This window comes from Aphis gossypii, chromosome 2, assembly GCF_020184175.1.
Source record: "Aphis gossypii isolate Hap1 chromosome 2, ASM2018417v2, whole genome shotgun sequence".
Classification (NCBI taxonomy): domain Eukaryota; kingdom Metazoa; phylum Arthropoda; class Insecta; order Hemiptera; family Aphididae; genus Aphis; species Aphis gossypii.
In genome coordinates, this window is record NC_065531.1 from 22634732 (window position 1) to 22660290 (window position 25559).

The window sequence follows — 25559 nt, forward strand, 5'->3', positions numbered from 1 at the left end:
TAACTTCATTCTATAATATATAACCTCCTCAAAAACAGCGTTATATTTTAGGGTGCTAGGGTAAGCCGCATTGGTAAAAATGTGCTTATACACAGACTTCAATCTGTTAATTGGTAGGTAAGAGGGTAGGTACAGACTTTGAATACGTGGTTATAAAAAACTACAAATTCCTAAACAATTTTCAGGTTATGATTTTAGAGTCATGGTGCCAGGATAAGACGTGTTTCAACTCCTAACTTAGTCGTCTGCGGAAACATCCAGCCGCTAACGATGACAAAGAAAAAGAAATCGCAATCAGCTAGGATAATAATGTTTTTGATAAACACGCGCACTTTCCTCGGCGATCTACCGTATATATTGAAATACCAACGTTGCACTTACAGAGCATTAAAAAAAACTTATGCGAATATGTTGATTTTACGAATCGTATATATATATATATATATAGGTACCTGTAAAATAATAATATAAAAGCTGTAGCGACTGATTACATCACAACAATATAAGATTGTTATCAAGTCGTAATTTCGTATTCGTGGCGATAGCAGTTGAAAATTATAATACCAACAGCTATAAAATATACATTTTGTGTAAACAAGACTATAAATAATAATGTATTCGTTTGCAGTAAAAAAAAATAAACCGAACAGTAGCCGCGATGGTTTGTCCAAATGACCGACGGGTTACGGGATATAATATACCACATTACTGTGTATGTTTAAATGAATTATATAATTAATAATTATTTATTATTTCTGAAGAGAGAGTAGAATGGTAGATACACCACTGTAAGTACAAACGGTGGGCGATAAATTGACTTGGAAGTCGGCCAAAATCGCGGGGCGATACGTTTGATAGCTATTAAGGAGACATTTGAAACTCGGATAGTGAACAACCACAGACATTGAGATCAAAGGTGGAAATATCGCCCAAGGCCACAAAATAATAATGTCTAGCCGGCATGAAATGTAGGTAGATGTGTTGTAAACGCATCGGAGATCCAATAAAAGAAAACGTTTTTATACACATAATAATAACATACCAAGTATAATATAATAAGAGAACATTTTGATATTGTTATTCAGTACCTATTTTGACAAAGACTAGATTATACGGCTTTGTTACAAAATAAAAGTCTATATATTTATATTTTTAGTTAAATTATATAATAACTTTTGCTTGTTAGTTATTAGGTATAATGTTATGATTGATAGTTGATACTATACATAGGTTGTAGGTGTAGTATACGAGACGTATACTATTGTATAATTAATAACTATTATTAATATAGTTATAACCAGTACCTATGAGGCCACACGGGCTACGTTACTATATTAAATAGTTCTTGCAAAATGCCTATTTATAGAATGCTTAACGTGGGCTACGGTTTTTAAAGATTTTCTTATGAAGTTTTATTCACAAATTTACTATTATTTATTTTAAACAGAATAATTGATTTTTTATTCAATATATCAGTTTTCTAACTTTATGAGACAAAAATTATTTAAATCGGTTTGTAGTAAATAAATACAACAAGTCAAAATTTTTAAGTGGAATCGTAAATCATATTAGATAATATACATAATATACCTATAAAGTATATATTAATATATTATATATTTATAATTTATACGTGTATATTGTTTTATTCGTTTACATTGTATTTTTAGTTTTTACCATTTTTATTGAATATATTAATGATTCAACTGGTTGCATTCTTGTGTATTGGAATAACAACCTATGTTATTTTAAAATCTACATATTTAATTTCGATGCTTTTCAAGGGATATTTTAAAAACCAAATTTTTTTTAACTGAATAGTGAATACTAAACTTGAACGATATACAAACAAGCTTATTCATCATGGAATGTTTATAAAATAAATATTTCATTTCAAGTGTTTAAATATTTAAAATTTAAATGTGCCTGTTGAAGTACAATAGAACTGGACCCGAAGTATTAGGTTTTGACGTGTTTGTTTATTGTTTTCATATTTTACAGAACACATGTACCTCGCAGGGATAATTCTTCAACGAATTTATCTCAGTATATTTTTCATTATTGTAGGAATAACACAGTTTCTCGTAGCCAGACATTCCTTATAATTTCAATAATAGTTGTGCACTATTATTATAACATACATATATACATATTAATATATTATCATTGGCAATTCGTTGGCCATATTTATGGTCGATTCGGGGTCAAAAAAATACATCAGACGGTGTTGGTTTCGTTTTCGTTTCGCCCGATCCAGGTCACACGACAAAATATCACGATCCTCTTCGAATCGTTACAATATAACCCTTATTGTGTTGTTGTTATTAACATTCACGTTCTTCGCTCATATACATTTGCTGTGTCCTTGTACTGCTTCTGTAAAAACAAAAAAAAAAAAACCATTTTTCAAAAACACCCTTTCCATATTAATATAGCTGCCATAAAAAAAAAAAACGTTTTGTCGCACATCTACAGACGACACAGTTAATTGCCTATAATGGGCACATTAAACTTTATTATAGTCCGTCTTTTAACATATTTAACGCGGTGAGCTATATAGGTGATTAGTGGGTGCACTAACGATTTAAGAAAGAGGACTACGGTTTATTTAATACGATAACCTCTAAACGTTTCTCGTAAAACTGCCTCTCCGTGGTATGGCGTATTGTCATAAATCTCTGAGCAATATTGATCGTTCGAAATCCATCACAGACACTTGCAGTAAATAATATTTTAAAATATAAATATATAACTATATGTCTATACAACACACAGCTGCGGTGTATTATTGGCAATAATTTCAATAGGTTTTTTTTTATTATTTTTCATTTTTGCCTTCTCATCATACAGAGCAACCAGATGGATTAGGAAACCATCATTGTCAGTTAAAAATTAGTTTTTTATTTCGTTCCAAAATCACGATCGATTGGAGTGGTCCAATTAAGTGCAGGCGACTAGATAATATTTGTATTTACAATACGAATAATTACGGTCACTATTGCGAAGTATATCTTTGTGTTCGATTTTTTTCTATTTCCATATTGGTATTTATTTTTTCGGTCGTTCACTTTTTATTATATTTTTTTTTACAACGCGGTGTAAGATGTATAATTGTTACGCAAAGACAAATAATTGTGACCCTGAATAATGAACCATAAGTCAGTCAGATTTAATGTCGTAAGACGATAAAAATGTACATATTACACGCATTAACAACAATAACAACCACTTTCAAACACACTCCATCGTATACAATAGTAGCATACCATATTTCACCCGGGACAATCATCGGGTGAGTTAGTGTGTATATACGAACATGCTAGAGCTGAGTATAGAATAATGTCTTCTTATTTTATAAATAATAAATGTACACAAAAATGAAAACTGCTTTTAAGTTTACACCGTAAAACCGTGTGTTCACACAACCAGCTGTATATTAGAAATATCTATAGAAAGATCTAAGATCTAATATCTAAGAAACCGCTCTGTTTTATTTATCATCGGGGACGAATTTGGGTACACTTAAAAATATGTATAAACTATTCTTCTTAGTTTTTTTTACCACTTGCGTTTATTGTATGTTTGCCACTAGCTCTTTTTGTTCACATCACCTAACCTGCCTACTATACAAGCATTATAGATACTTATAGTTTCGTTAAAATACTTGTCGTATTATTACGATTTTATTCTAATATAATATACCTGTCGCGGTCGACAACGTTGTATATTTTTGTTATGATTAAAGTGAATGTTCTGTGATAATATTATTTCATTTTAAAATGAGAAAATTGCTAGAACGCGTTTCAACCGGATATTCTCGTTAACTTTGGGCAGTTTTGGATGTTAAACGAGTTTGTTACACAATTTAATAACATTATAGTTGTAAAATGATATTATAATAACGTTTATTATTTTTATTTTTAACTAATTTTTTTTTTTTTTTGTATCTTCTGATGCTCTAAGTGTAATATCTTTATTAGTGGCTGATTTAAGTACACTTTTGAGACTGAAGTTTTTTTTTTTTTTTAATTTTTCTTACTTAATTTAATACCTAACCTAGTTAATATATGTTATATAAAAAATAAATATTAATCTTTATAGTACCCATACAAATAAGTAATTCACAAATGGAATTTTCACAAGACCAATTATTTATTATTTTTTGTTATACATTATAATTAAATTTATAACTATTACACTTTAAAAAAAAAATTAAATATGATAAAATCTATGATTTCCAAATTTTTTCATTGATATAATCACTTACTAGATTAAACTGATCTGTCAAATTATACCTAGAACCTAAAATAAACCTTCATTTACAATTTATTTTCATACATAATACCTTGACATATAATAGGTACCTATATACTTTAATATACATAGGCGATATAATGTACAAATTATAATTAATAACATTATGCATTGAGTATAATATATAGACTTTTACATAATATCAAAAATCTTTTACGATTAATTTAAATGATTAACACGACAAACACGACATTTCCTAAGTACCTGTAAGCGACTGGCGACTATGACTGCTGTAATATAATATACTGAAATTCCATATAAATAATATATAATAGATAGCTTTCGACTAATGGTTCACTGCAGTAAATACTATGATCATCAAAGGCCTAATTTTCGAAAAGTTTTAAAAATATTCTTACACATATTTTTCCTTCTGCATAACAACAGTTTCAATTTCGTTAAAAATAAATTGACGGTAGCTTATAATGATTGTATCAAAATATTGCTATTTATAAACGTATTTATAATTATTATTTAAACGTATACCTAGTACCTACGTTAAATTCTCTGACTATAATCAGGAAAAAATATTTCATTAAGGCACCAACACATTGCAGATTATGTTTAGTTTTTTTGGTCAAATACATAATGCGTATATTATATAGGTAGTATGCTACTATGCTATTATACGATGTAATTATAATAAAATATAGTGACTACAAAATTAAACGTCTGTGTCATTAAAACAAATTGCGGATAGCCAGTAGCCACACAAATACACAACAGTTTTATTTGTTGTTCCGGGAACTTGATCTCCTGAGTCGTAACTAAAACCGTTCAGAATATAATTTGCCTTACGGAAAATCTATGTACGATAATACATCCAACTTATACATTAGTCGTATACATTTTGTACCTACGTAATGCGTTATGGCGGTATCCAAACGTGCAGACAATATATTTTATACAATCATAAACATTATACAGGGTGACGTGTTCCTATATAAATTCTACAATTATATGTATACTGCGAAATACGAATAGACTTAACAATAATAATATAAACATTACATTGTATATTGATAAGATAACTTACATCGGTTTCAGTGTTGCTAATCATAAATGTATAGTACTTGTAATATATCTTTTTACCTCCATGATACTAATATACGTGGTATATGTGTGTATGAAAGTCCGCGGCGGTGTGGTAAAACTACTAAAAACGCGTTTTAAGCACCGCGAGGCCCCAAGTTGAAGTATACTTACTTATAAGTTATAGTAATATAGTGTATTCAGAATGTTATAAATTGTAATATCCACCTTACACTGATCTGTCCTCCGACCTAGCCAGTACTGATTTTTGGGATAAGACGACTTAATTTGCAATTAAAACACTCGGCTGTAGTTTCCAAAGAATAGATACGATTGATTCAGTTGATCCAGACGCGGTGCTATACCATTAATATTATGTAGGTTATTCAAAAGATTTATTTTTACATTAATATTAACTCTAAAATAAGAATTTTAAAAGCAATTTTTTCGAGTGGCTTTTTTCCAATATTTCGTGACTCGTTTTGTCCGGCCGTGCTCTACGCGATTATACAAAATAAATATATTATCGTGTTAGTGTCGTTCACGCGGCGACGTCAAACTGCTCTTCAAATCTTCCGCGATGATGGCCGATATCCGTGTTTTTTGTTCGTTAGTCTGATGCGCCATACAAAACCACACCAATCTGGATACTGTACGTACACCGTTCTTTTTATAAAAGTTTTTTTATAATTTTTTTTTTTTTACAAACCGTTGAAACGTCAACAGCGTGTAATTCGCGTGAACGTGGTACACCATATCTCATACTCCTAAATAATATAATACGCTCTGTAAACTATAATATTATGTTATTATGCTCAAATATGCGTTATTGCGCGGACGTCATGGGGCACCGATGGCGGCGTCACCGTTCTGTAATAAATAATTTCGTCGGCTGGACGAATTCCGACGACTATATAATAATAAATATATCATTATAATATACTTATATACTGACCCAAGGAGTGTGCAGGCGTGGAATACAATGCAAGTGGCGCGCGCGTACCCATATAATAATATGGCATTATGATTGTTATTATTATTATTATTATTAACATATAAAATACTACAAATAAAAAAAACGTAAAACGAACCGAAGAAATAGACGAAAGACGTGTTGGTAATCAACACGCGTGCGCGTTTCTACATATTAATATATTATACTAATACAGTAATAGTACTTATATAACATAATAAATAATAATATTATGTAGTAGTCGGATCGTCAGCCGATTGTAATTATAATTTTTCTATATCTCATACACACATAATATTATATATATTTAAAATATTATTATTACAAACCCCGTGGTGGCCGCATCTAATATCTATACATATTATTATAGTTATTGCATACCTACTATGTATATAAATAGTATATATTATAGCAGAACGTGATTTATATAATATACGTGTCTCGTGCTGCGGAGCGGCCCGACCGCAACATCGGACGATGTGATTTTTTCTCTTCCGCAGTCTTAGAGTTCAAAAAGAAAAAAAAGGTTTTCGAAAAAAAACAATTCCACTCCAAAATTCTCAGCTATCATACCAAGCCTATTCAACCATCACCGCGTTCGTCATACAATATGTAGGGTACCTACATATAATAATATACACATTAAAGTATTTTTGGCTTACCGCGGATATATTTAAGACGATACTGGACTTTTGGGACACACTATATTATATTAACTATGTATATAGTAAGAATAAATTATATTTTATATTTTAACTCCAGCGGCGCGCGCCGTCCGCGGTCCGTTCATCTTTCACGCGTCGATACCGATGATCTTTCCTATATATAGGTACATTATATTAAATGTATATATATAATGTACATACACTGCAGTCGACGTATGCGTGCTCTCATCCAGCACATTATATAATGTTTAGGCACAGCGTTTATAGGTACACCTATATAACGTCCTATACGGATCCGGTCGGCAGAGCACAGTCGTAGGACCTTATGGGAAATTCGTGTCCGTCGATGACGACAACGCGTGCGTGACACGTCCCCTACAAAATATTATGTACAGGGTGATTCAATATAAGTATCCACATGCTAAATTTTTTTTCCAATTATAAATTTATTTAAATTTTGATTTACGCAATTTTTAAGCATAATATATCTGTATTTAAAGACCATAATATTTTAAATTATCCAGATTTTTTTTTTACAATCTATAATGAGTCGTCTCGTGTCGATATAGTTATAACATTTTATGTCGTATTATTATCGCTCTGTATGCGCGCACATGGTGCAAAGTATTTAGATACGCATTACCATCATCCTGTTACCTCTACACCACTATTCGTTGTGGCACCGTCACGTCTCGTTTCCGTACCAGCTGAAGTTTTCGATTCGGAAATCTTTTCGGAAACCACGTCCCCGACTATACATATACCGCCGTGTCTATATATCTACAACATTGTACATCTGTATATACCTACATACGATACGCGTTTGTGCACCGCAATGTAGGCGTGTTTCGTATAATATAGTTTTCGATTTTTTTTCACTCTCGAAGGATCGTGATAATTATTTTTATGTTATTCATATAGATTTCAATATCACGACAGACAATTTACATTTTAATAATGCCTTTAACGACTACATCTATATAGCCTTAAAAATCGAATACCTGTAGTAAAATTTTCATACATTATTTACACAAAGAAAAATTTTTATCCGTCGACAGTCCAATTTTTGTTTTGCAATATTTAACTTTAATGATAATAATGCTCTGAGAAATTCTAAAAGTAGTTTATGTGGTCTCGTTTTTGTGTCGAATTATAAAGACAATTGTTGTAGTTTTAATTTTTAGTTTAGTTATGCATAAAATATTAAAATATAATACATATACTTAGTTATAAACGTATACCTATGTAAGTTAGATTCAGTTATCTTAGTTTTAAAATCAACAATATTAAGGGACATTTTAAAAAGACAGTATCATAATCATAAATTACCTATAGATACATTTTCAGTCTCTACCCTTGATGACTACTGCATTAGACATTAGTAAACTTGTATACAGACATACAGCTATACTAAACAATACACACACGTTTAGGATAAGTCTCATTTTCTCTCATTTGTATCATTGCACATAGGGATGACGGGATTTTATGCTTTAACCGTATATTGCATAATATAGGACATACATAATAATATTATAACACTGCAATATTATATATAAACCATTCCTTTGTTTGGTGGTTTTCCCTCCAAAAAAAATCATATATTAATACGTATACGTGTATACTGTATACACATCATACCTTGGAAATAAACGTCTTCATCGAAAAAAAATATATATCAGTCACGCAAATACTTTATATACACTATGCGCGAAATCCTTGAGAACATTTTTCTATCAAATATATATATATAGAGAGAGGCATAAACGTAGCATAGTTTCGGAATGAGAAAAAAAATTTGGAAAAACAACGTGTTTTAGAACATTTTTTTATTGATTATCAACGCGTTACAAATAGGTATTATACCTAACTCTATTTAATAGATTAGATGACACGAAGGTTTGGTTTATTATTATTATTATTTTTTTTTTTATTATTATTAATTCACAATATAAAACATTACAGAAACGATAATTAAAATAACATATTAGTATATACTATATATATTAACTACCTATATACCTATACCAATAATAATTAGTCTTTACAGATTATACATACCTGTAGCATCGTTTATTTGTTATTATTATATTTGTGGGATCCGACAGGACTGGGGTTAACAACAGTTTTCGCGACAGGATGTAAACAATATCCTCCAGAGACACTGTACCAAAATTAATGGCTTCACGAGTCGCGACCATAACCGAAATATGGCTGCCAAGTGTCCACATCAATCCCTTGTCAGTTGTATACAACAAAATGTATAGCTTCGGGTTTTTTTTTTTTTTTTGCTATAAACCGATGACTCCCACCATAGTAAATAATAGCCAGTGTAGGGTTTTGTGTTCAATAACGTTTTACGGTCCATTCATTTTATAGTCTTTCTGGAGTACCTGAATGTTATATTATATTTTATCTGAATTACTTTCTACGTTTTTTTTTTTCTTTCGACATTTTTACATTCCATAATTTTTGTTTTCAAGGTTCTCACACCGATTCTACTTCCATAAGATATAATAATCCCGTAACTTACATATATTTTATTTGATCAATGTGACGGTGTAATAGTGCACAAATTCGAATTCAAAACCTTTGCAAGAAACACCAGTTAGTTTTGTTTGTGACGATATTTTAGAGTTAAATATAAAAATAATATGTATACAAATTTTTGAGTTGAGTGTATATACTTTTACAGTTTTACTAAAATAATAATTTTGGTATTTGATATAAGTTGTACGATATTTCGACAAATCTGATTTCCTAATTATTTTTTATTATAAGTTATCATGACGTGATCATTTCCCTGCAGCCTCATTGCCCCAAACGTCAACCGCGATTCTTATTACATTGTCCGCTCGATTGTGTACGTACGTTTTCTAAGCTATTGACAAATACAAATACCTATACATGAAACGAGCACTTAATGTTGTATATTATGAATAAACCAACATCATTTTACTTGTTTAATTCTAATGGTCAATTAAAGGATTTCGTAACTTTGTTTATAATGTCGTGAGAAACTATCGCGCCTTCTCGCAGTCTTGAAAGTTGGAACACGTTGAAACCGTCGAGTGACAACTAACTATAATTATGCGAGATTACCAAAACTAACCACCTCCACAGCTCTATAGTCCATACACATTTCACCTCGTAAAGTTGACCGCAAAAAATACGAAATCAATAAAACGATATTTTGTTTGTACGGGTACCTATGTACATATATACATAGAAAAAAAGTCGAACATACTATAATATTATGATATTGTGATCCCGATTATCATATTTCACCCTCAGCGCAACGAATTCGACCACTTTAAAAATTCTAAGTAACCGGATACGGTTCATGTACCTATTATACATAGTTTCATATACATGTATAGTTTGTATAATATATGCATCTTGGACGTCATGTCGAGAAATAAGACCTCTTTTGTGTACAAAGGAGACTGTCATATTTTTTTAAAGAACGGTTGAAAAATAACCTTTTTTTATTTTGGTGCTAAGACGTATTATTTAAGAGTGTTAAACGTGTTTAACGAACCAAAAGAAAAAATGAAGATCACACGTTTACACGACGGTAAAACACGTTTTTTGATATTATCCACTACAGAATTATATAGGCGTCCGATATGCATATTTTTTTTCGGCAAATATATTATCATTACCTATACTATACCTATAATCTATACATACCTACGTGTAGAATAATATTATTTATTGGAATATCCACTGGAGTATATTTTCGTGTGCCGAACTATCCACTCGGAAAAAAATGTACTGTCTGTACCTATAGGTATATCTGAAGATAAAACGGTATCCTTGAGATTCTTGTACGACACGAATGTCTCTCTAAAAAATAATATAGACAACAGCATACCGCACGTAGAACATAGTAGACACAATATATATGCATTTACACGCACACAATGCAACTGCAGTCTGGCGTCCTTGGCGATTTCGGTGTCTGATATATATTATATATATAATATTTGGACTATGACGCCTAGCAAAACTACAGACACTATATATAATATTATATAGGCGGGTATATGACATAATATTATCTAATTGACAAAACTTCACATGAGACCCAGTCGAGTGGTACAAATATTATATTTTAGAGGAACACGTAATTGAATATTTATATGTATATACGTACATTATGTATACTGTATAGTTTATTCCGAGGAAGAGTGTGAATATCATGTACACATAACACGTCAAATCTCTGTGAAAACTTAATCAAATACAATTTTTTTTTTTTTTTTTATAACAAATAAATATTAATTGATCATAGTTGGGAAATTGGTACATCATTTATATTTCCATTATAGGTATTTATTTATATTATGTGTGATAATTTTGATATTTTGTTTTTGAATTATTGTTAATTTAATTACGGCAAAGTGTTAAAAAGGTCCAAAGTTAAAATTGTTCTACTCGTACATCATTAACGTAAGTTGCAGCGTGTAATTTTAAAAATTTTTGAATCTGGGCTCTACTATTGTGTATGTTATGTTATATGGTTCACGGACGAATGGTTTACAATAGAATCGGTCTTGATATATTAGACAAACAACAAAATTAAGGTTTTCTACAAGATTAGGTTTAATGCTTAGTGTATATGGAAAATGTGCAGTATTGTACAATAATGTACTTGGATTCATTGTATTATCGTGCTTGATAATGTTAGTCACGGTTGTCGAAAAGCTTGTACAATTCGCTTTAGCGATATTGGTATATTACATATTTTATAATAATAATTTAAGTCAGTGTATAATATCTTTAACCAATTACACTAATTATATTCAATTATTAATACTAAAAACAGTTTTTATTTTTTAATGCAATACTTAAGTCTTTTGATATCATTTTTTTTATTTATTACCTATTTATTTTTCGTTTACCAAAATACTAATACTATACGACCGATATTTATTGTATCTCGTGATACGTTGTAAGTATTTAAGTATTGCAATCCTTATTGTATTGTTGTAATATAATGTAGGTCGATACCTGTTTCAAATCGTTTTCGTTCAATAATAATAATAATAATAATAATTAGTAATACCCACATCCGCGAGCAAGATTTATGTGTCTATAGTAGTTTCGATAACGAGGAGTTGTGTGCGATACTTTTTATTCTGTATACCTATTCATATAATATTTTTACTCGCGCATACAGTTATTATCGTATAATTCGCATGGGCCGAGTTGCAAACAAAAGCACATTATTATAGTTATTTCCAACGTCACAGCTACACGAATTCTCGCCAATTCGATTATATCCGTTGTGTTGACTCCGGTGCTCGTTTTCCGTTTCTTCATCCGGTTTGCCTCGTAGGTACAGCAAGTTGACCAATCACAGTATTTGTTACGGAGAAGTCGCACGTTAACCAACGATTCATGCACGTGCTCGCATAACAATATTATATTACACTGGTTACATATAGATGCCACCAGCAGTTATTATATACATACACATTCGCATCAGATAAAATTTGGGTGCCGCAGAATAAAGAGAATACATCATATACCTACACATCAATAAGTCTTCGAAATCTGCATAAATTTTACTATAATAACAGTATAGTCGACATTATGTATTGCACAGACATAAATGATAACTTCACTGTATATTATAATAATAATCACAAACTATACTGTATCAAATGCAAACCAAATCAATAAAACTCAATACATATTATTTTTTATTATTTTTTTTTTAATAATCTTTAATACGGTCGTAAAACTCACATTAAGAACACATTATAGTACAAAATTAAATACAAATGAGGTACTTATACGATTAGTTTATTATTAATCAATATTTCAATCGTAATATTATTAATAAATATTGCTCTATAATAAATATATATCATATACGAGTAATACAGTAAAACTTTGTTTTTTCATTAAGAACATGATTTTTTACCGGTATTCGTCATGATACATTTACAGTACCTTAATATTGTTGTAATTAATATACGCTTTATTATTATTTGTTATATTGTTTACTATCAATACCTAACTACCTAAGTGTATTAATGACTTTTACTTCCTTATTTATAGTGTTATATTTGAATAAGTACCTCTACCTATATCATGGTAAATACAGGTCATTGAGTTTTTATTATTTGTTTTCAACTTTGAGAATGAATTTCAGACCTCAGTTCCACAATTTACATTTTAAACAATTCGCAGTTTTTTATTATTATTATTGAGCGTCCGGAAATAATATATATATATATATATATATATATGGCGTAAAATACTATAGAATCTGTACCACAAGTATAAACGAAGGACAAATTAATAAGTATCATCCGTGACTTATCGATGTCGAGCACCGTATCATACACCACACCATAACCTTTCCATTATACACAATATAAAATATACTATACGGCTCAATCGAGTCACTATAAATCAAAGCTGAAGAGGGATAAAAAAAATTACTAAGAGATAATAATATCTAATATAAATAATTTTATAATAATTTTTATAATATAATGTGATATACTGATATATGATAATTTGAATATTTTAGTAATTTATAATAATCTATCAATGTTTTATTATTTGTAACAATATTTTCAAAAAAATTATCTGCTTAACAATATTTTCAATAAAAAAGCTGGTTGGTTCTCACTTAAAAAAAGTTTGTACTGCCACGATATATTCTTCGAATATCAATTAATGATATAAAATAAATTAAATAATTGAAATGATACACCTTAGGCATAATTAAAAATACCAAAAACCAGAATCCTAATAATTCTATTCTCTAAATTAAAGAAAAAAATAGGGGTGAGCATGCTTTTTGAATCACCTGTTGTAGGTTAGATTAGTATAAAATATACATTTGAGGTCTTCCACAGGCCCATGTAAGACGTATCTATACGGTAGTCACGCCGCTGAGCATTATTCTACATATAGCTACAATCATAATATTGTGTATCGTCCTCTCAACCGCACCACCATCATTGCAGACCTCTCACCGCCTCTACTTCTACTGCAACAGCTTCTATATATGGATTGGGCGGCAGCGGTGGTGGTTGCAACGGTTGCCGCAGATGACCTTGTCAAGGCCCAAAGTGCGTTGACCACACGTTTACACCTGACGACCGTAATGATGATGGACGACGGATAGGTATATATATATATTATATACCTATAATAATCTTCATCATTCCACGCCCGCCCGAAACGTCGTATAGAAAGTATTATGCGTTTATACGATAATAATGTGTATGTGTGTGTGTGTTATACGTATTAGTATAACAATGTTAAGACGAAAAAAACGAAAACTTTGAAAACACTGTGTTGTTGCAATACACTGTTAGTGCTGAGCCATCATGACCAAAAACAACACGCGCGCTCCGCGACGTGCGATATCCTCACCTATATATTATTCGTATTATAACTATTACACAGCAACACACACACACACACACACACACACACACACAAATGCTTGATGGGTATATAACGATACTCGTGTGCTCATTACTCGTGCGTCGAGTCCGTTATATTATGTACCTATACATAATATACTGTAATATAGGTATAAGTGGTGCACCAAAGGTGAAGGACTCCGGATCCAGATGCTACCTTTAGCTTGTTTGTAGTATATATAGCGTCCATATTTTGTTAATAAAAAACATTTTAATTGATTTTTGTTTTTTTTTGATTTTATACCAACCTATAGGCATATTATAAATCATACTTATTTACTTCATCCATAATATTCGAAAACATTGATACTATTTTCATCATCGGAAACAAAAACACATCACACACTGAGCTAAGTCTAGTGAATATTGTGGTTGAGAAAAACTAACAATCTGTTTTTATTTTTGGCCAAAAAGTGATGCTCAACACATATGTGCAGCACGATACATTTCCAACTGCCCGAATATTTTTCTTCGTATAGTGTCTCGTAAATAGCACAGAACGAACCAGAGAACGTCCTTAGTTCTAGTTTTCCCTTTCTAAAAACAGTATTTATAGAGAACTATTTATTTTTTTAAATAATTTAATAGTTTACGCGTACGTTTAATGCAACTAGTCTGGATACTTTTTGACTAGATTTCGTATGTACTATAATAGAGGAGACGTGTAATGCCAATCGCCGTTGATTATTTATACCTATTATACTAATTTTATTGCAGGCTCCATATCATATAGTGATGATATAGTCGTTACATCAAATTCTACCTGAGTATAATGAGTGTCAATGTATTTTTTCAGTCTTCACAGTTTGTCGCTTTAATACCTTTTTGTGTCCAACTGCAGTAATCACTAAATCACCATTAATGACTTAAGCTTATATTTCGTATTCGAAGTATCGAATGTCTCAATACCTATAGATATGACCAACTGGTAAATTTTGAATCAAAATCACCGGATCGCATGTTATACAACTTATACCTATATACGCGTTCACAGCGCCCGCAGACCACACGCACACGGCGTAACAGTGATATATTTAATATTATACAAAAGTAGGTGGAAGTTGTGGCTGCATAGTATATGGTATTTGGCGGAGGACTAAACGCGATGGTGGCTACAAAAATATTATGCTATAACAAGATCTAATAATATATTGGTTGAATAGCACGTGGGCAACTATGTATACCTATATATATATATATATACATTATAATATGTAGGTATAGTATATTATATATTACTGCGCGCACACATAGACCGCTTGTAAACCTATATAAAACTTGCATACTATAAATATTAATATATAATAAAAATATTCCAAATGGTATTTTACAATAAATCTCGTTGTCTAATAAATTGTTTGCGACTCGTGTTTTTTCCATAATGGCAAACGTCCCGCGACCAAATCGATGTCCATTAAATCAACGTGTATTTGAAACGAATGACCGACTTTCGGTGTGGCGCTGCAGACATAAAGGAAACAGAAAGACTGCGTGTGCTGCTGCGGGTGTATATAGGAGAATGAGAGAGAGTGAAAAAGAGAGAGACTAAAGAGTAAATGAGAGGGAACGAAAAAGATAGTGATGGAGAAGGTCGGATTATTGAGTTATATATTATTACACAAACACCCATGTTGCAAAAATATTGTGTGTACAATGTAATGACAATAATGTATCGAACGGCGAAGGCTATGGTGGAAAATTACAGGCGCCAAAAAAAAAAAAAATAAAAAAATAAAAAAAAAATAATAATAATAAAAAAGAGAGAAAAAATGACTATCCAATATCTTCGCGAGATTTTTGTTTGACAATCGAGCACGGTATATATACCTGTATATGTTTCGTGTCCTAGTATTGACTATTATATAAATCCGCATTGTCGACGAGTCGCGATTGTGCGGCACGTATAATAATTATGATTACACGGAGTTGTGATTGCCGAGTATCTTACGAAAATCTTCGAGATTCAAGAAACATATACGCACGGGGTTTGTACTATACGTCGAAAATTGCGTACGCCCAACACGGCGACGGTATATATGTTATATACGAGGATTTTATCGTATATTCCGATATAAAATATAATGATGTGCTCATCTTACGAAACGCAATATATAATAGGTTTGCGCGACTATTGATATAATTTGTCTGTGACTATGAAAATACGCGATGTATTCGTAGACATGTAAGTACGTATACTTATATATGCTATTTCCGAGCAATTAAAAACTAACAGAAAATAATATATATATAATATTATAACAGATGTATTGTAATAATTGAAAAACAAAATACGCGTTTATATGAGTGATGTCCTGTCGTACTATAATTATATTCGTTTTTCATCGTATTGGGTATACTGTGGTGGAAGGCGGTGGAAATAAAACGTCATTATAATAGTATATTTTGACTGTCCGTTCGACTGTATTTAATATACACATAGGTATAGGGCTATTAAAATTAAATTACTATCTCCGCGTACACATATATTTATATACATAATATAAATGTGTGTATGCTATACTCGACTAATTTCTCAATAATAACGCATAGAGTCCGCAGCAGAATTGTATATATTGCACTATTGCAGCAGTCTGTATTGATTGTTATATTCGTGTTTTTGCAATCGGACATTACGATCGCGAAACGTCCATCGTATGCTGCTGCTGCGGTGAAATGATGACCGGTTTCGTTCAATACTATTATTTATATATTATAATATGAAAATAATTCGTCTACGCCGTGTGTACTTGTATACTATATTTTTTTATAGCCATATATTGTACACGGGCATGTGCAGCAGTATTTCAATTGATTGTATTTGAGATGCATTTTGTACATTGCATTTGATGTATATATTTTGAGTATTTTGTGTTTTGAAAGCATTCAAATAATTAATAAAGTTTTACAATGGCCATTTAATAGGCATTATTTATACAATCGAGTATCAATAACTCGAATTTCAAGGGAGGTAAAAATTAATTCGGCTTATGTATTTTTCGAGTTATAAATATTGCATTGATAATTTTTTCAAATACTGCGGCGGTAGTATCGATTGCCGTCTTAAGATTGTCAATTATAATTATTAGTTGTTAGTTCTGTCAAAAGATCGAAAGAGGTGAAAATCAATCTGTCGCGTGTACATGTACTCAAATACATATATTTCTTAAGACGTTCTCTCGGTACATTTTTGCATTTTTGACCTTCACACAATCGCTAAATAGTATAATTTAAACATGTTAAACCATGAGGTTTTGCAGAAACGCTTTTTTATATGTCCAATACTCCATAATACTGAGCAGTATACGTAATACCAGTAATATAATTTTTAATCTATGATATAAAACAGACTATAATAAGTGTATATACTATACAGTTAATTTAGAATGTTATATTTTTATTTTATTTTATGTTCAATATAGTGTGCACAATGCAGATTATAAATAGACGTACAAAAAGTGCGCAAAAAAAAATCGTGTATAGGGCTAGGAAAACATGTATATTGTATACCTAATGATAATACTATACTCAACTGCAATACGTCAGTTGGTGCATATGTACGACTTACGGCTGTACATAATATTATGTTTGAGACTTTGAGATGTATACTCGTCCTCGGGTTTAATTCGACTGAACAGCCGATACAAGTACGCATAGCGTCTGAATCGAGGCCCGCAGCGTCGCATAAGTATAATGTTCGAAATTAAGTATTACCTTTATAATATTTTTTTTACATGCGCACAGAATATTATATTGTAATAGCTCGCGAACGTATTTCGTACTGCAATACTGGTATAACATAGAATTCCGTCGACCCCTCTTTGCAGAAAAAATATTTTTTGATACTCTTGATATACAGTATACACGTACATTTTATGTACCTATATATACAATATTTAATATAATATCTATTTTGCGTGTTCTATATAGTATAATAATGTACATATATATAAGTAATAAGTATATAATAACGGTTGGTACTCTAATTATTTAATCACAAGTATTATCAATCCGCGAGACCTCGAGCCGTAGCGAGAAATATCTATTAATTATATACGCCCGGCGCGGCGTGCACGTTCAGATGCGTGCATTACTGGCTATAAACAAGTATAATATACTTATATACGTTGTATATAAATGTTATGTACATTGTATATAATATGAGACGCATTATGTCAAAACAACTTAATACCCACAAAAATATAAAAATGTGTTTTACTTAAGAAAACGTTGTACGACAATATACTTAAGTGGTAAGTAATTCTACAAAGTAGAATAATAGATACACATACCAGCTATTTATACTAGATACATATTTTATGAACAAATCAGTTCGGCCCTCGACATACAATTTTCAACTAGACCAGCGTGGTACTGTTTATTACCTGAGGGGCCGTTAAATTCTTAAATCCAAATGAATAGTGGTCTAATAATGTCTGTAGTGACCTTGACTAATGTAACGAAGACAACGATCTTCTACATAGAGTAAATTATACACTCATATTCTGTGAAATTTATTAAATCACTTAGAGTTTGGATTTAGCGTTTCACTTATTATCCATATTATAAATAATATGCAAGTATATAACTTTTTGGTGAATATCGCATCATAGAAAATCGAAACAAATATACATTTGGAGATGGTGCTGCAGGATCAAAATAAATCACACACCGCTTAACTAAAACACTTCATTTATATTAACACTAGTATTTAAATAATTTGATTTCAGTGTAGATATTCTTACTATTTTTAAATTCCTAAATCGGTTAGTGTGTTAGTATTTTTATGCGCATTGCAACCTCCCAAATTCTCATGCATTACGATTTATGGCAAATTATAGGTACCTACACCTCTATGCGCGATTATGTACCTTTTTTTCTATATAATCTCTTACAGTAAATTCCGTTTCTAATAGAGTACGTTTTGATTTACAGGGAGGATTCAAATGTCGGCGGCGGAGGCGGTGCCGGTGCGTTCACTCGCTGGCTTCGGGAGTTTAGACGTGAGACTTATAAGGTAAATTCTGCCGGTGGTGCATCAGGTGGTGGTGGAGGAACTTACCACAGTACTGCGGCTGAAGACGGCAGGCGAAGGCACTCGTTCAACGCGCACGACAAAAGCGCTCAACACCGGGCGGACCAGAGACTGCAGCTGCAGGGTGGCGGCGGTGGATTGCACTCCTCGCCGGCATCCAAGACGCAACCTTGTAGGCGAGCAAACAGCACGATTGTACCAAAGTCCAGGTAAGCGGATAACTTTAAGTTTTATCATCATTATATATAATAGGTCATAGATAAGAATAATAGTGTAACACTAAAATATACCCGTACTGAGAAATATGTATCGATTTTAAAAAATTATTATAATATTGGATAAAACAAATTATTGTCTATTCAGACTTCAAACTAATCATATTATTATTGTATACTTCATCTGATTATACAAAATGGTCCCTTGCGATCAATGTACTCCTGTACCACGTCACTACTTATATTATATATAATAAAACACAAATCGTGAATCCTCGCAGGATGTACGTCATGTCACTACACCCATTACAGTATATTATCTTATGTTTAAAAGTCGATCCCCATTAAAACTTACTACAGGATTTGTATTCATCTCAACAATCGTTACGGTTTTACCTCGAGAACAGCCGTGGTGTCGACGTGTTTTTAAATATTATATATCATTATTTTACTCGATCTTCAACGAACAAATAATTTTTGCCACTCCTGCAGCTCGATATGTGCATACATTTAGTATACAGTACTATATATAATTATATATTATAGTATTACATGGGTACATTACATATATATAATATATATAATAATATACATAGTATGTACACACAATGTTATTATTATCAACGTTAATCGTCAGTGTATATAATATAATATATAATAAGTAATAATATAGCCAAAATAATATGTAGCGCCAAAACGGTAACGGCCTCTCAGAGGTGTGATGACCCAAAAAAAAAAAAAAAGAAAAAATGGTTATAATAAAATAAAAACGAACGTTCGTGAGATCTACGTCGTGACCGGCTCATCCGGTGCCACGTATAACTCCCTACATACACACAAATTTATATAATATATGTGTGTGTATTGTAACATCAATATATAGTTTAAGTACACGCGAAAATAGTAAACTAGGTTGGGAGCGTTATGGCCTTGAGCCAATGAGAAATCTAAGGGCTGCAACTGATTGATGTGAACGATTAGTTAACCGGAACAATCGATTGTTCGTACCGTGTCACGTATACCTACTGATCAGCAACTGGTGAAGGCTTATTTGTAAAGAAAAAAAATTGTACATAAAATCACAATTATTGTCCAGTTGTCGAACGTCCTACTCGTCCATTCCAATTCCGATGATCACGTTTGTGGATACGCCTGAAAATACGTCGATGTAGTCGAATTAAAAATTTAGACCGATATTCGGTCAAATTGCGTAGTAACCGATAATATTCTATCGTTTTAGCGTCCTAGTAAGTTTTCATAATATCTTTTATTAACGTGTATTATTATTCATTATCATCATACATAATACACGTGCATTATATAATATAATGTACCTATATATTTTGTAACTTGCAGGTATTATAGCAGGTTAGTTAATTACGGGATTAATTACTTCATACTTGTATTGTAAATTGTGATGTATATTTAATTAATAACTTTGAGCAACGGCGGGTTGAGTTTATTTTTATAGTTTTTACTTTAATTAAGTGAATGAACTTGATTATCTCCGTGTTTAAATTTATAATATCGAAGAAAATATCTGTTAATTTTTTATAAAAAATGTCTTATATTTATTTCATAATTATTATATCTAACTATCAATATTCTACATATTATTATATTATTTCAATAATGACAATAATTATTAAACATCAACAATCGTGGTCAACGTTTTTAAACATAATATTTTTGATTAATGTGTTTAAAATCTTTCTGAACTATACGTATTTGAACTCTAGTTTGATAATATCTTATACTTTGTTTCGATGACATGTGATATTTATTGACCGAAACCGAACGTTACTTTTACATTGATCTGAAAGCATTTAAATCCCAACGCTGGAAGGTCGGGGTCATTTACCGTGCATCCGGTTGTACAGGGTTTAAAAAGAAAATCATATATTCATATGAGTTCATTCGTTCAGGAGGTTAGTCAACATAATGGCTGAATGAATAAAAAATACAAACAGACACCGTTAAGACGGACCATCCGGAAACATACCCCCGCTGTCTGTTTATACGCACCTCCACAAAGAATATAAAAAGTAAAAATTCAAATCTGAGTGATAACTTATTTATGACAGTAGGTGTCTATTTAAATTGTTTTCGACAAAATATGTTTATTTGACGCGTTGGTGTATATAATTATGTATATATGTGTGAGAGTTTGTGTATTGAATTCAGGATATATTAAACCGAAACATTTGGCAAATTTTGAATGACCATTTCAGATGAAACAAACAATAACAATAGATTATTAGACATTATAACCTTCTGAAATATATTCGGACTCAAACAATAAATTATCGTGTCTATTTTATACGGTACGAAAAAAATGAGGAAATATCGAATATAACAGCATATTTAATATATTATGTCCTATGTCGTAATGATTAAAAAAAAATAAAAATGCACTTTATATTTTTATCCGCGCAGGAGCACTACCAATGTCGTCTAAATACACCTTGTTGAAATGAAATAAATGTACTTATATACTATATTATAGTAGGTATATGTATAATACGCGCAACTGGTGGCGACGAAGAAGGTGACGTTAAATATTTTATATTGTCAATTAGACACTACTGCAACAGCGCACAATACATTGTATAATGTACAGGAACATAATACAATATATTATTATAATTATTATTAGGCACAGGCGGCCGTGGAATACGATAAAATATAATATGAGTGTTTAAAGTCGACTCTCGACGTCCGACCACGTCGAATGAAAGAGGATCGTATATTATAATATATTATTATTAATAGGTAAAAATGTTTAAACGGAAATCGTTGTGCTCGAGGAACAAAAGAACAATAACGAAAATAGATGTGTATATATACATATATATGTATATATTATATTACAGTATATAATGTTCCGACGCAGCTAATTTTATACCCGATTTCCGCATGAACCATGAACTACCGCATTTACCTATATCACATTATATATACCTGGCCGGTATACGATAATGATTCGTCAGGCTCTTGTTCACGGTGTCGTCCATTCGGCTCGGTTCGCCAATATAAACCGTGTCTGCCTATACCGTCCAGAGCCATTGCCAAGATCGTTAAACACTGTAGTCCATCATATACATAAGCACAAACTACACATACAGGGTGTACCAGGACTATTTAACAAATATAGTAACATTTGTAATGGAAGTTTGTTAAATATAGTCTTGTTTCACCTTATATAGTAAATTATATTAATATATTATTTAATCGTAGAGCTGTTATTGAGATAATTATGAATACAATTATGATATTGACCATAACATTATATGTGTATCGTTAAATAGTGTACTTATGAATAAGACGTATTTCGCACAAATATAATTATAGTAAAATAAGCAGGCAAATGTAATACGATTATATACATACAATTTATTATGTAGGCGTCGCAAAATTTGTCGAAAAACCACTCGTGCCGTAAATATCAGTAGTCTCAAAATTAATATGTTGGCACTAAACACCTACCTATTTGAATTTCATTTTTAAACGTATTATCTCAGACACGATTTTGACGTTTATATGAGTAAGTATATCTAATGAATTATGTATGTACAGTAATTCGTCCACGTTATATTACGTTGTTGATATATTATACCAGCTGCAGTTTTATATGTTTTGTATTTTACCGCGTTCATAAAAGTTGACAAAATATTGATTTTAATTTTTAGAAAAATAGAAATAAAACTTAGTCTTTAGTCTCGCCTATTATAACTAAACGACTTGATTATAGCGCATTTGTATTATTTTAAATAGTATACTATGATATATATATTATATATATAATAAATTATAATATATAATATATATTATATACTACCTGTATTGGTTGTATTAGGCAGTTTTTTGTTGTTGTACGTCGTCAAAAACCGGATATCGTGTTTAAAAAGTAAAATTGTACGTTTAATGAAAAACTTGGAACGATATAATATAATTGCTTCGATTAGAAGTATCACGCGTATACGTTATATATAGCTGCACGATGATGTTGATGTTGATGATGATGAATGATGATGGTAACTGTTTTATTTTTGGTAACATTTGAATATAATGGTATATATAATACTAAATAATGTATATAATTTATATTTTCTATGTGTGTGACACATATTTATCGACAAAGTAAACATATATATTATTATAACATCGTTATATATCCTCTGCACATACCTAATTATACTAGCCCATCAAACATTATATTATATAATTTAATATAATATAATATACAACTACGAGTGATCTAGTAAACTAATTATATAAGAAATAGATTTAATCCGTTCAAGTCAAGTACTAAATGAATACTAAAATGTACATTCTTTGGATAATTGAAATTAGAAATTTTTTTAAACCGATTTAACGAGAATTGAGCTGTGCAGTGCGCTAGACATTTAGAATAAAGCGCGGGCGGACGAAATTGTGACAGGCGACGGATACGATTCGTGATGACGGGGATGGAAGAGAAAGTCTCGCTATTCGTATGTCATATATACATATATATTATAATAATATGTGAAACCAAACAGGATAATAAACGTGGTCGTGTGCGGTGTGAGAGACCACTCGAGTCTCTACGATAATACGAAAGAACGAACGAATAGAACTCAGGAGATCGAAGAGATCGCGAATTTAGCTGTTTACAAAGTAGATGACAGAAGAAATTAGTAAACTAAATCGGGTGATTTTAAAGTGGAACTATATAATACATAAAAGAACAATGAGTGAATACGTGAATTTGTATCAAGGTTTTGCAGCTACCTATACCATAATAACGAACATTAGGTCTTAGTGAAAATATAAAACATAAACGCCAAATATTTTTCAATTGTTTACAACAAATGAAATACCTTTATACAAATGTATAGGTAAAATTAATTATAAAATCAATAAAGTGCATGATTACACGTATCTGTATTCTGTACTATTACAATTGAAGTGGAACAATTTCTTGATGGAAGGGATTTCTAAGATTATATTATAATACATACCTACTCATAATTGCATTTTAATATGTTTAATATACCTACGTATAATTTAGTTTGTTTTCCACACGATTATAAACTGTAACGATGAATCTTAGTAAATATTGATATGGGTTTTTGGCGGCTACTTTCCGTAGATGCAATTCGTCGGCGAAATCCAAAGAAATTGTATAAGCCTGCGGCTCGTCATATACGACGTATATGACGATGGTATAAAACTAAGCGTTAAGTTGAAGTAACCCGCACAATAAATTTGTATACTGTTCGCGTATAACTCGCAGATGATAACATCAGTGATAAGTGATAACTTTTATTTTTTTTGTAATGTCTTGTGAAAATGGTCGTCGTCGGTCGGTTTTCTCTACGTCCGTCGCATGTCGTTCGATTCTTGATCAAACCGCGCGTTTAAGCATCACAATCCAGAGAAATATTTTTTTTTGAACGTTACTATACAGTGTAAACACACTAAACAAAGCGTATTTTTTCTAAAGATACCTTATGAAATAAGGTAAGACTTACATCAAGTAGAGTTCATAACTATATCTTAAATGTCTGTTGTGTTGTGTGACACTTATCGTATTCTGATTGACCGTTTCAATCATGATGGTAACAGTAATTAACCATGATCCGCCGGGAAGATTGAACTTGTGAACACGACACAAATACACAATAGATGACATAGCTGTGAAACCGACTTCAGTCACCTACATAATATTTAAAAATATACCCATCCTGCAAACGTGTTGTGTATTTCACGGTTTACAAATTCTATCGAGTATATTATGTATGAGTTGTTTTCATTTAAGTCTAGTCTCTAAATTATGTGTTCACATAGTTGTATCAAACATTTACAAAATAACGTTTTACCAATTAT

At 31.1% G+C, this 25559-nt stretch overlaps 1 protein-coding gene across 6 annotated transcripts in view; it reads left to right on the plus strand.

Moving 5' to 3' along the window:
* LOC114124360 (protein Shroom) overlaps nt 1-25559 on the plus strand; it is a 165957-nt gene that overhangs the window by 29926 nt on the left and 110472 nt on the right. For all 6 annotated transcript variants that reach the window (XM_050201364.1, XM_050201363.1, XM_050201366.1 and 3 more), the window contains exon 2: nt 19374-19682. In XM_050201364.1, coding sequence (XP_050057321.1) covers nt 19374-19682 — 309 coding nt within the window. The remainder of the gene's footprint in view (nt 1-19373; nt 19683-25559) is intronic.